This window comes from Agelaius tricolor, unplaced genomic scaffold (assembly GCF_023055355.1).
Source record: "Agelaius tricolor isolate 1412-34295 unplaced genomic scaffold, bAgeTri1.0.p SCAF_15, whole genome shotgun sequence".
NCBI lineage: Eukaryota > Metazoa > Chordata > Aves > Passeriformes > Icteridae > Agelaius > Agelaius tricolor.
The window spans coordinates 17,173,566-17,185,812 of record NW_027269275.1 but is presented as its reverse complement, the minus strand read 5'-3'; the positions used below and the strand labels follow the sequence as shown (position 1 = coordinate 17,185,812).

At 41.0% G+C, this 12,247-nt stretch overlaps 1 protein-coding gene across 2 annotated transcripts in view; it reads right to left on the bottom strand.

The window, feature by feature from the left end:
- GAN (gigaxonin) overlaps nt 1-12,247 on the bottom strand; it is a 39,424-nt gene that overhangs the window by 13,780 nt on the left and 13,397 nt on the right. Inside the window, exons 2-10 of one of the 2 annotated variants that reach the window (XM_071440742.1) lie at nt 11,866-11,980; nt 10,674-11,024; nt 10,005-10,222; nt 9,023-9,144; nt 8,405-8,524; nt 7,189-7,331; nt 6,709-6,845; nt 6,099-6,227; nt 714-823 (exon numbers count right to left, since the gene is read on the bottom strand). In XM_071440742.1, coding sequence (XP_071296843.1) covers nt 714-823; nt 6,099-6,227; nt 6,709-6,845; nt 7,189-7,331; nt 8,405-8,524; nt 9,023-9,144; nt 10,005-10,222; nt 10,674-11,024; nt 11,866-11,980 — 1,445 coding nt within the window. Of the gene's footprint in view, nt 1-713; nt 824-6,098; nt 6,228-6,708; nt 6,846-7,188; nt 7,332-8,404; nt 8,525-9,022; nt 9,145-10,004; nt 10,223-10,673; nt 11,025-11,865; nt 11,981-12,247 lie in introns of those variants that run through there. The other variant, XM_071440743.1, reaches the window with a different exon arrangement.

Here is a 12,247-nt window from a genome sequence, read left to right as displayed (position 1 = left end):
AGAGATGGAACACTTAAAACTCACTGCACCTGCCAACGTTAGTAAGGCAAATACGTGAAGGAGAGCAGGCACAGGAACACACATCAGTGTCTGCACGGGTGGTTGAAATTATTGTCAAAAAGGAACTACTATGACATTTCTGATCTACTTAAACCCATCAAACTTGTAATTTTGTTTGCTTATATTTCAGAGAAAGCCCTGCTACACACTCATATACATACACATGGCCACAAAAGTCTTCCAAATCTCTTTTACAGAGCGTGGCCAGATGCTGGTGGCTCTGAACTCAGTATGTTTGATAGCACACATCTATTTGGCTGGGATTGAGAACCAAGAGTCACTATCACATCCTTATGAACCACTGGATGATGCCCCTAGAATGCAGAATTGCCTGTTTCCCACTGCAAAGACAGGAGTTACAACCTCAGGCACTAACAGGTCTTCTTACCCTTAGATAAAAGCAGTAACACAGTCTTAACCTCTTGTGGTCTTCAAACTTATCAACCAAATCAGGCCAATGCTCATGGCACTGAACTTGTTACTGAAGAGCCCAAAACCAACCTGTGTGTTTCTGTATGTCCAGCATAATTCCCTTGAGCCACAGTGACAGAACAGTGTCCCAGCCTCTTATTCTTAAAATTCAGTCTTAGTACCAAGTATTCAAAATATTGGAAGGAAAAGAGCATAAAGAGTTTTTTAGTCCTGGTTCTGACCTGTATCGAGATCTCCAATCACGTATATGCTGGCTCCGATGGGCACAGCTCCATACACAAAAGAAGAGCTAGTTGGGATACATAGGTTCTGGTCATTTAGATAAATCCACCTGTAAAAATAACAATTGAAAAACAGGATTTGATTTTTAGTGATCACATTTTAAAAAGTAATCCTGAGTCTTTTTGAAGCTGTATCTTTGACTCAAAAGCAGAGTTTACTTATTAATTTGTTATGTAAAGGGAACATTGTATAGTTTGGGACAGTCCTGGTTTCTCCTAGCCAGGAAAAGCAGCTGGTACTGCTGTATCCTGAAGTTGCTCAATTTCAGAATTGCTCCACTCATCTGTGTAATCTACCTATAATAAATTCTTCTTGCAGCCACACAGTGTAGTTCTGAAACAAATTCCTACAAAATGCTGCTGCACCTTTGCAGATGCTGTCACAGTTACCACACACAGACCCTGACATGTACAAATCAAGGCCATTTTAGGGGACTGTTCCTACACTTTTTATTAAATAATTTACAGAGAACATAAAGGTCTGAGAAACCTTTGAAAATCATCCCATATATTTTCATGGCCATACCAGGTTAATTTGAAGGAAAAAGTTAGAAAATGCCCTCCCAGATACTGCTGACCTTTGAAAATTCTGCATCATCTGAACTCCTGATTCAGAAGTAAACCAGTCTTCTGGCACTCAAGGAGATGCTGCTCCATATCAATTATCTTGGAGATAGAAATCAATTTTTAAAGGGCAAATGAAAGGATTGGCTGTCCATTATTTTGTCTGTGCTGTACACTGAAGGATTAACATTCTGCACAAAGCAAGGAAATGGTTTGTAGCTGTCATAGAGGAGGACAGATGAACTAACAAGAGAAAAGGAGAAGTTCTCTACCCTGGTTTAGAAACTCTCACAGATCAAAACAACTTGCACCATATTTCATTAGCTTCCTTCCCTTACTGTAGGAGGAGGGCACAGTATTTTCATTGCTTTTTTAGCAGCAAGTGACCTAGAATTCTGAAAACTGAGTAAGTAGCAGAGAAATGCAGAAGGAAGACTGGATTATTATTATTTTTTAAAATTCTAACTATAGGACCAGATAAAGGAAGGGAAAAAACTCAGATCAGGAGTTTATCCACACTAGATACTCTGGGTTTTGGAGTTTAAATAAAAAACCTAAACCCACAGGGTGAGACCCAAGCATTTTCCTACTGTGAATCACCAAAGGACAGTATTAAAGTTTCTGTAGCTGCTTGTGAAAATTCATCCTCAGGCTTTCTCAACGTGAATGCTTTAAAAAACAGGCAGCACTTTTCAGGAACACTCACAGCAGCTTTAGCAGTTAAAACTAGGAAGGAACAAAGACAGGAAGGGCAAGGGGTCACGTTTCATCAGAATTTGACTAAGCTCCAGCTTAATGTGGGTTGTGCCTGCTGTTTGAACAGTATGGAAAAAACACCATGACCAAAAATTCCCAATCTTCAGGAATCTGAAAACAGTCCTTGGAACAGAACTCTTGCGTACTTCCCTGGGATGGCTCCGCTCAAACCCAGTCCAAGAGGAGCAGGGGGAGGCAAGTCCTGCTGCAACCAGGGGCAGAAGTGATGGCTCTGAAACTGGAACAGGCTTCCACCCCATTTAAAAATAGAAGGGAAGGAAGCCTAATTTCTTTCAGTCTTTAAGTGAGAGAAACAAAATGATCCATGCACACTGCTGTAGATAACGAGTGGGATGGGGGTAACTGCTTTATTTCCAAGTGGGAAGTAAATAAAGATGTGATACACAGCCAACATATTCCAGACACGTCACCTCAAGATCACCCCAGCTGAGAAAGGAAGCTTGGAAATGAATGAAAATCCACATTCCTCTCATCTGACAGTGCTGTCAATCAGTGTTCTCATTACATTTGCATAAGCACTTGCTTTTAATGAAATTCCTGCACACTGACTGGAAGAATGTTGCTAATTACACATACTATGTTACAAGACTGTTTAGTTCACTAGTTATATGCTGCTGAAAGCTCTTCCTTATTTCCATGATGTTCCAGTAGCAAAAAGAACATTGTAAAGGATATTTTACCAAAGTACTGCTGCTGAAAATTCTCTCTCACTTTTATCTCTCTTAGTACCTGCAAATTTTTGTAATTCCTTTTTGAATCATGAGAAGAAGGAAGAAATCCTACCCCACTTATAGACCACCAGGGAAAGGCAGCAGTGGCCATACACCAGCAGATCTTGCAAAGAATCCTGAAGTCAACTTGGGCTGTATTAAATATTTCCAACCATCCACATAGAAAAGAAAAAACCCGAGTGTGTACAGACATCATGCAATGATGCAAAATTGTATTATAAATTATGGACTCTGATAGAAAGTCTGACCCATCAAGGTCTTAAGTATGTGTTTAAGACTTCCTGCATTTTATGGAGTAGACCAACACTGGATCACTGAGTGAAGGATACCTTCACATTTCCATCTTCCATTTTCACATTCATTAAATCTGTTTTTAGCTTGATCGATATTTAAAAAAAACAGGATACAATGTACACAAAGCTCAATCTATAGCCTTTGAAAAAAAATCTACATCCTGCAAAAACTCTGCAGTCTGACATGCAGCTTTTTCTATCTTTGGGTTCACTTAAATCCACTCATGCACATGACTCTAAAGACAACCTGACAAAACATTTATTAATTGAAAAATCTCAGTTACAGCAGCACTTCAAGTATGAGAATTATTTCCTACATTACTCTGTTCACATTTCATGTAGATGCTACTATTTTGTCTCACTTCATTTATTCTATTACTTGTTTATACAGCACAGCTTAACAGGAGTCTCAATGTTTATTTTTTTTGCTAGTGTGAAGATCTCAGCATATCCCCAGTCTTTGAAAAGTCTGCGTCATGGTTAAGAATAACAATTTTGAAAGACTCTGCACTGTGAGTTATTTTAGAGTAAGTTGCTGTCAAAGTAAACAATATTAAACAAGTCCAGTCCTTTAATCCAATTCAAGCCAGAATTATGGCAGCTTACATGAATTAATATGTTTATATACTGATGTGAGTACAACCTTAGACATTCACTCTGGAGTAAAACCTGTAACTCAGACACTCAGGCTCTGGGTGCCTGGCATGATGCTGGAGCCTGTGCTCTGGCAATGAGGCCTGAGGCACACATGGAAATTTGTGCAGATGACACAGGTGTGCACTGCTGCACGTACCCCAGAACCAACACCATGCACAGCTGAACTCACAGGCCAGAGAGCTCTCTGCATCCACACAGAAAGTGAACATAATGGAGCTCTCCACTTACTTAAAAACAGCTGGAAAAGCCCACAGCTCACTAAAAAGTATTGGCAAATAACTTTTTAAAAAGTCACTGTGAATTTTGGTTTGAGACTGCTAGAATTGATCTGCTACACAGAGCTCTGAGGGTACTGAAACCTGGGCTAACTGACAGACCCTGGAGCTGAGTGCTGGAACATAACTCAGAGACACTGCACCCTCTTCTGGCTACAGCACCCCTGGGCTGAGCTGGGGCCTCTTAAACCCTGGGAGCAGCTGCCACCATCTCAGCCTTCCCTGGTCCCCAGTCTCCACAGAAACACCCCAAACCTGTGCCCTGCCTGCAGGTTCATGCTGAGTTACATTTCCAAGCTCAGACTGGGCAGTGGCAGAGCAGGAAAGCAAAGTCTGGTATCTCAGCTGCCCTCCCCACGTGCCTCCTCCATCAGCTCCATCAGTCAGCTCTGCTGCCTGCCCTGCCCCGTGCCAGCACAGCCTCCCAGCACACAGCCAGCACTCAGAGCAGCTGGGGCAGCTGCAGCTTTATCACTGCTCCACTGGGATCCTGCAGTGCTTGGGGATGCCACCGAGCAAGGACACAAAGCCGTGGCACTGTGGCAGGCGTGGCTGTGCAGTCAGCAGGTGGCACCATGGCAGCACCCAGGCTGGGCCCTCCCAGCTCCCCAAACTCCCCTGCATGGAAACTCAACCTGCATCAACCAGTGAAACAGGTCTGCAGCCACTGCTGAGGAACCATGAGCTATAACCTTCTGAAGAACAGAATCAGGCTGGAAATATTTTAAGTAAATCAGCTGAAAATAGCAAGTAGGAGAGAGGGGAGCACTTCTTTCCACAGTTCTTTCCCTTTCATAGACCTCTTGCAAAATATTAATAAATTTCTGCCATTTCCCCAGCCTCCAGAAGGCTAGCAAACACTAAGGGAGCATCAGCAGCAACAGCCCCTCTGATCTGTCTGCTTCTTTTAACCAATTTAAAGGATGTTTTTCTTCAGCTTCATTTGATTATAGCTAGTTTAGACATCACTTTGAACAACAGAGAAGACCTCTTCATACAGAAATTAAAGTCTCTTTACAGCCATATCTTGCAAGAAAATTATATAATGAATTTACATCTACTGTTCTATTTTTGTGTCCTTTTATACAGGTCACTGTCATAAATCAGTCTTGATATTCTAATAAAGACATGCTAATCTCCTTCACTTGTCAACAAGCCTCGAAACATCTGACCACAAAGTCTTTTTAAAATTTAATTTATGAAAGAAGAATAATCCAATTTACCATTATATGCAAGAAAAAAGTCACTGGAGGAACCAAGCTTCAGTTATGACTGGAGAACAAGGTGACTAAACAAAAAATTCAATGTAAGGTAACATTTTGAATGGTTACCACATATAGTAAGTTGGATTCCACTACCAGAGCCAAGAGATAAAAAATTAAGCAATTAATAGCAAATTCAAAAAAAATAGAAGGAGATGAGCCATGCAGTGTGGGGAGGTGCCTGTGGGATGTACAGCATCCATAGTGTCTTTCCTATGGCAAAAGCCTACATGGGTGCCATAAGCTATATATGCTTGGAACAGAAATGCATCAAATTTCTTATCTCTAGTTTAGGAATTCCCTAAGCTGCAAATCTTTGGATAGGGTTGGATCATGAAGAAGTATCCCTGTATATACATACATTCCTCCACAGAACCATGGCATCATTTAGGTTGGAAAAGAGCTGCAATGAGCACTCAACAGGGAGCTGTGGGCACGAGCAGGGGTAGGGGCAGAAGTACCCTGCACTTGGGGAAATTGCAGAGTGCAGGGGAAGAGCCACAAACTCCCTGTGTGACCAAGGTGCTTCTCCTGTCCAGGGACACTCAAGCCCTGGTGGCTCCAGGGATTTAGGCTTGGCACATTAGAGGGAAAAGTGGAGTGGATGGGCCTTCAGTAACAGCCAGACCGGGTGACAAAAAGTGAAATGAGCAACAGACACATGGCACAGACCTCATGTGAATCAGAGTGCAGGAACAAGGGGTGAGGGAGCAGGCAGATCACTGGATGGCAAGTTATTGTCTATGTTTAGAGCTGCAGCAATTACCTTTTAAACTCATCATGATAAAATTCTGATTTGCACGTCACCATCTCACTGGCTTGGCTGTCGTCACGACTCCTGACCCCACCAAATACATAAAGCTCAGAGGCAACTCCACAGGCCACTGCCCCAAATCTGAAAATCCAAACAAGGAAAAAATATTAATGCCATGTATCAAAACCCTTTTGCAAACCCCTCTGAACTTTCTTCATCTTTTACTCTTTTATTTATTTATACACACAGATGCCTTAAATATCCAACAAGATGAGTCATGGATATTAATTGTAAGCACCTAATTCAGATCACAAAAAAAAAAGCCAGTAAAAATATTTCTCTCTAAAAATACTGTGAAGTTCCAATTGAACTACAATTTCTTGTTTTCACTTTGCATCAGGGAACTAGTGCTTGTAACATCAAGGCTATGTTTCTACCAAATTTGTATTTATTGCTTGGATGCTCGTCTTTACTCAGCCACATGTTAACTACAGCCACCACAACTCAGAAAGACCTGGTGAGATTCACAGGCCATCTTCACAGATTCATCAGAAAAAGGACACTTTGCTCCCATCAGAGGGTTGGAAAGCAATCTAGTCCCCCCACTTCCATTTTCCCTCACCTCCTCTCTTTGAGAGGACAGATTGCTGTCCACTGCTGAGTCCTGGGGTCGTAACACTCCACAGATTCAAAGAGTTTTCCATAGGAGCCTCCACCCATTGCATAGATTTTCTTCTTCATAGCTGCATAGCAGCCAATCTTATGGAAAAAAAGAAAAATATATCTGAAATGACACACAAATGCACAGTATTGAGAGCTCAAAGCTGTCTGTACACACACACACACACACAGAGGAATTTGGAATTTGCCTATACTCCATGTCAAACAATGCAAGGCATAAAAATGCTCAGGCACAGTTTTGTTTTGGTGTATAAAGAGAGAAGAAGCTGCTCACTCTCATTTCATTTTGAGACTATTTGCTACATCTTCTACTTGAAGCAAAGATTAAAATACATATTTTTATACATATATATACACATACATATATCTGCATTTACTATTTAACAAGAAGCAACACAATCATATAGGATGTTGTTTTTACCTTTCTAACCATGGTCAAGTCTGGCTGCTTGGTCCAGGTCCGGCTATAAATATCATAGCTCTCCATAGAGATCAGCTCCCTTTCACCATCCTCACCTCCCAGAATATACAGAATCCCATCAATCTCTACCACACCAAAATTATGTCGTGCCTAAGGAACATCAATAAAGTCAACATTGAAAAACATAACTGCCATTTTGAATAAATGAACACAATCTTATATTTCAGACTAACTGTCTGCAAAGTGCTATTGATATTATGCCTGGCTTTTGTTTTGTTTTGTTTTGTTTTTTTTAATGGTGAAGTCCTAAACTTCATAAGCCTAAGATTATTAATTTAATCAACTAAACAAAACAAAGGGTATCAAAAGGAGAAAAAAAAAAAGGCAGAGTAGCAGAAGCCAAAGAGACCACAGAGAAATCTAAGAACAGAGCTTGGCCATATTGCAGTTCCCATAGTGGTGGTCTCTGCAATGAAGCTGTTGCTTTCAGGTCTCTCTAGCAGCAAAGCCTGGACCCATTCTCTGTGCAAAGGCAGCTCTTCTATTCTGTATGTATGAGCCCAGCTACCCCTCAGTCTCACAGCAAACATATCACAAGCAGGAAATTTAATGCATCATAACTAAAATTGTAGTCAAATCTACATGCCTTTGTTAACCAGAGATTGCAAAGAGGAAAAACCTGTGGTAAACAACTTCTTAATAAACACCCTGTGCTGATTTACAAAGATAAAAACACAGGTGTATTAAGGATATATGTTTACAAATAACAAACTTTTACTTGTTGATGGAATGTAATTATGAAGAAGGAAGCATTAACTCAAACCAAACCTAAATATGTGCAAGCCAAGTTCTGTATGTTGGCCAGTCCTCTGTCCATCTTTTCTGCACAGTCCGATCCCTTTGTCCATCTCAGAGGTCTCTTGTTTTAGAAGGCCAGTATACGCAGAACATTAAGTATACTATAGGACTGATTCATTATGAAATTCCTGAAATTTTGTAGTTCATCTTACAGTTAGCTCTTCACCAATTGTTTAGTTTTTCCAGATCCAGCAGTCAGCATCAGACCACAAGAACAACAGGATATAAACAGAAGTCAGTCTGCAGCATGATTTTGAATGTGTAAGATGCAAGCGACTGGAGATTCAGAATAAAATTTTGCAGAAGAAAAGGAACATTTTGCCAAAGTAAAAACTTAAATCCCAACAGTTAGATAGAGATCTTGCCTCAAGCATTGGTGGTAAGGAACTCCATGAATTGGTGTCTGGATCATATTTCTCTCCAGAGCTTAGCGTTCCCTTGTTTTCATCCTGACCACCAAGCACAAATAAAAATCCTTCTGTAAAACAAAATGTAACATGATCTTAAGAACAGGACTCTCAAGAAGAGGACTCACACCTGCACACTGAGCAAAACAACATGAATGGTGAGCTGTATTCTGGAATTCACCAAGAGATCCAGACCAGTCACAGGTCAGACTCTGGACTGGAGAAGGTAAAGCACATACTTACATCTGACTCAAGTCTGCCCCTGCAGATACCCTTCAACATATTCAGTGATGCAGCAACTAGAATTTACTTAAAACATTAAATACTCCTGGAGAGACAGATGTAGCAGATTCCCACAAAATGTTGCAGGAATAGTGATTTTAAGACACTCAGATGACAGGGATTTTCACAGAATCAAGTACAGTTTTGGGCAGACAAAGGGGAAGCATGAAATAACCCCAGTGCAGTCAGTCTTGAAGAAAATATATTATTATAAGCTGTATGTCAGATTTTGAGGCACTGGTAAGTTTTCATAACATTGACTTTACAAAGATGAAGTTCCCCTTTACCTGCTGACAATACTCCATGATTGATCCTTGGAATACTCATAGGAGCAAGTTCAATCCAGAGCTGTCTATTGGGATCATAAAGAGGACACATACACCGCATCACTGAGGTTGGTTTCCGTGATCTGAACACAGGGTGGGGAGGGAACAAACAGAAACAGAAAGACAAAGACAGAGTTTTACGAGTTCACTGTTAACAGCTCGTGTCCAAAGCTGGCTTGTTCTTGTTTTCCTGTATATTCATCACGTGGCATTTCCCTGGTAAGGAGAAGATCCCCAAACCAAACATGTAAATTGAGTTTGTACAGACTTGGAGACATAAAAAGCTGATTCACTTCATTCCTACTGTATCTGCCTGTAACCTTTTTTATGAACTTTGAACGAGCTAAGAAGAACTGATAGACAGTATTAGTAATGTCTGAGTAAAGTGATTCACAAACTGACATGCAAAATGTTATCTGAGGGGTTTACTATGCTTCTATAAAGAGCTAACATCTAAATGCTTGATTTATTTAAACAGGATTGAACCCTCCCTTCTGCTGCAGGGGGTACTCCACAGAAGGAAGGGATTATAGTGTGGAACAGGAATTTTCACCTTTTCTCAGATGCACCTATAATGACTATATTTTTTTTTACAACCACATCTATTATAAACAAAACAGTTTAAAGCACATGTTCATTACCCCTAAGTTATGTTAGAGATGCTTTTCAGATCATCAGAAATGATTCTGTGTTTAAGTCTATTCAGTTTAAAAAAAATCTAACCAACACTCACTAAACAAACAACCCTACTCAAAGCTTACTACATGTTGAATGTCAGAAACAAAATAACTATTTATTGCCGAATCACCCCCAAAGGTATTTTAGGTGTGTCTGACCAACCTAAAACAAACTCAAATGATAGAGTAACAAGCAATAGGTGCACACATCTGCGTTTTCAGGGCGGTGGGCGCTGGCACCAGCAGCCACACCACCGCACACTTACACTCTCTCCTCCCCCCCAACAGTCACGATGCACTCGGAGTAGCCGCGGGGCTTGAAGGAGGCCAGCATGGCCTCTCCCTGCTGCGGGGGTGTCAGGGGGATGTTGTTGCACTCCTTGACGATCTCGCGCACCAGCGGCTCGCTCATCATCTGCTCGCGCAGGTACGCCGCGTCCAGCCCCGACACCCACACTGCCGACATCACGTCCTTCATGTGCACCTGGGACACGCACGGACACAAAGTCACCTCCAGCATGAGGCACCTGGACATGCAGATGCTTCTGTGCTTAGCAAATACTTGAGAGTTTTTGATACTGGCAAGCAATAAACTGTACAAGAGAGCGTTAGTAAGAAAATGCATCCAGTCCTCTAAGTTTCTCTATAAACATGCAACTTGCTTTCTCATCATGCAAACAAGATTATATCATCAAATGTCAAAAATGGTGCCTTTTTTTCTTAATGCCTATTAAATGATGAAGGCAGCAGAAAATATATCAACCACACAGCTTTCACTCTTTTACTGCAATGCCGTGGTCTGCATTTCAGGCAAAATTCAATAAATTCTGTAAGATTAGTCCTGAAAGAAACAGATCTATTTCAAGTTCCTACTGATTAGAATGAACATTCCAATTTGTGACATGTTCAAAATACAAACATTTGGATGTCCTGACCTTTCTGGATTCTGAATCATGAGAAATCCACCTAATCACCGCTTCAAAGACGTATCTTTCGTTTCCAACATTGAGCTTTTCCATGGACAGCACTTCTTTCAGTTTTTGAGGAGTCAGTTCCAAGAATTCCTCTGTGCTGCTGACATCTCGAAAGTGAGTTTCCAGATACTCTGAGGCAAGGTAGTGAACATGATGCAAACAATAGTGCAGTGCAAAGTCCCGAATACCAATACAGTTCTCAGCAGCTATGCAACCTTCTAAAAACTCACAGCAGAGAGTTTTTAAGTCTGTAAGCAGCAGGAGATCAGCTGCCTGTACCACATCTTGGATAGTTTCTTCATTTAGCCTGATCTGCAAGAATTAATTTAGAAGTTATAGCTACTATCACTCATTTGTTCCATGACATGCCCGCATTCATTACACTCATTCTCAGTGGCTGAAAAATTGAGTATTAATGCCAGTGTAAGAATCAGGAGAAACTGATATGACTGCAAACCATTAATTAATTAAGACAGGGTTGGAAAGACATTTGCTTGATAGAAGGTGTGGAGCAGAAATTTTGATAAGTTCCTGAAGTAACCAACCATAAAATTGCTCATCTCATCCGGGAACCTATAATGAGTTTTACTGTAATAAATAAATAATTTTTTAAACACACATGCAGGAATGAATTTCAAGCCAAATCTGCCTTTTCTTTTTCTGCTGAAAGCTAAACTTGTTCACCAATCTTAGTCTGGTTCCAAATGAACTGGACACACTGACTTTAATTCCTGCTAAGGCTCCTGGCAGGCAGATGTGACCAGAGGCCAGAGAGGTGAGCACGAGAGGCAGGGAGGGAGGGAGGGTGCCCCGTGTACTGTAACCCTCAGTGATGGGGTCTCCACCTCTGAGCTACCAAAGCAGTTCTCTGTCACAGCTGACAAACACTGCCTGTTTTAAAGCAGATTACTGAAGGTAGCCACCAATTTTAATACAAGGATTTGACATTGACTCTAAATTTTAAAGTCCTCCCCTGCTACACAAGAAGAGGAGACAACTCCTGCAGAGCCTATTGCCTCTACTTCATTTGCACAGTCCCACTCTGCAGAAGCTTTATCACAAAGCTTTAAACTTCTTTCAGGATAGCAGTGTTAAAATTCCAGTTATTTTGCCAAATAGTCCAAGTGAGGTTTAGGGGGTTTTAATACCATACCTGCCCACTGAAGATGTAGTCTAGTATCTCTTTCATGATATCAACAGATATCCCTTCAAGTTCAATCTTGTATGTTGAGCCATCATCCTTTGGAGGATTGTAATTCAATTTTGTTCTAAGAGAAGAGAAAAGGAAAAGAGCAAAGTTCAAAATCTGGGCATTGGTTGCTGTCAGTTTGTGAAGAATCTGAGATCTCAGAATATGGGTCTCTTGGGCCACAACAGAGATGTTAAAACCTTTCAATGTGATGGAAAAACTGTCCCTTGAATTACCACATAGGTATGGCCTCTGATACTGCTCATCACATTTCCAAACTGAACAAATCTGTCAGCCTTGCAAACTACCCAGGCCATCAAAGAGCCTAAGTATGTTTTATCCCAGC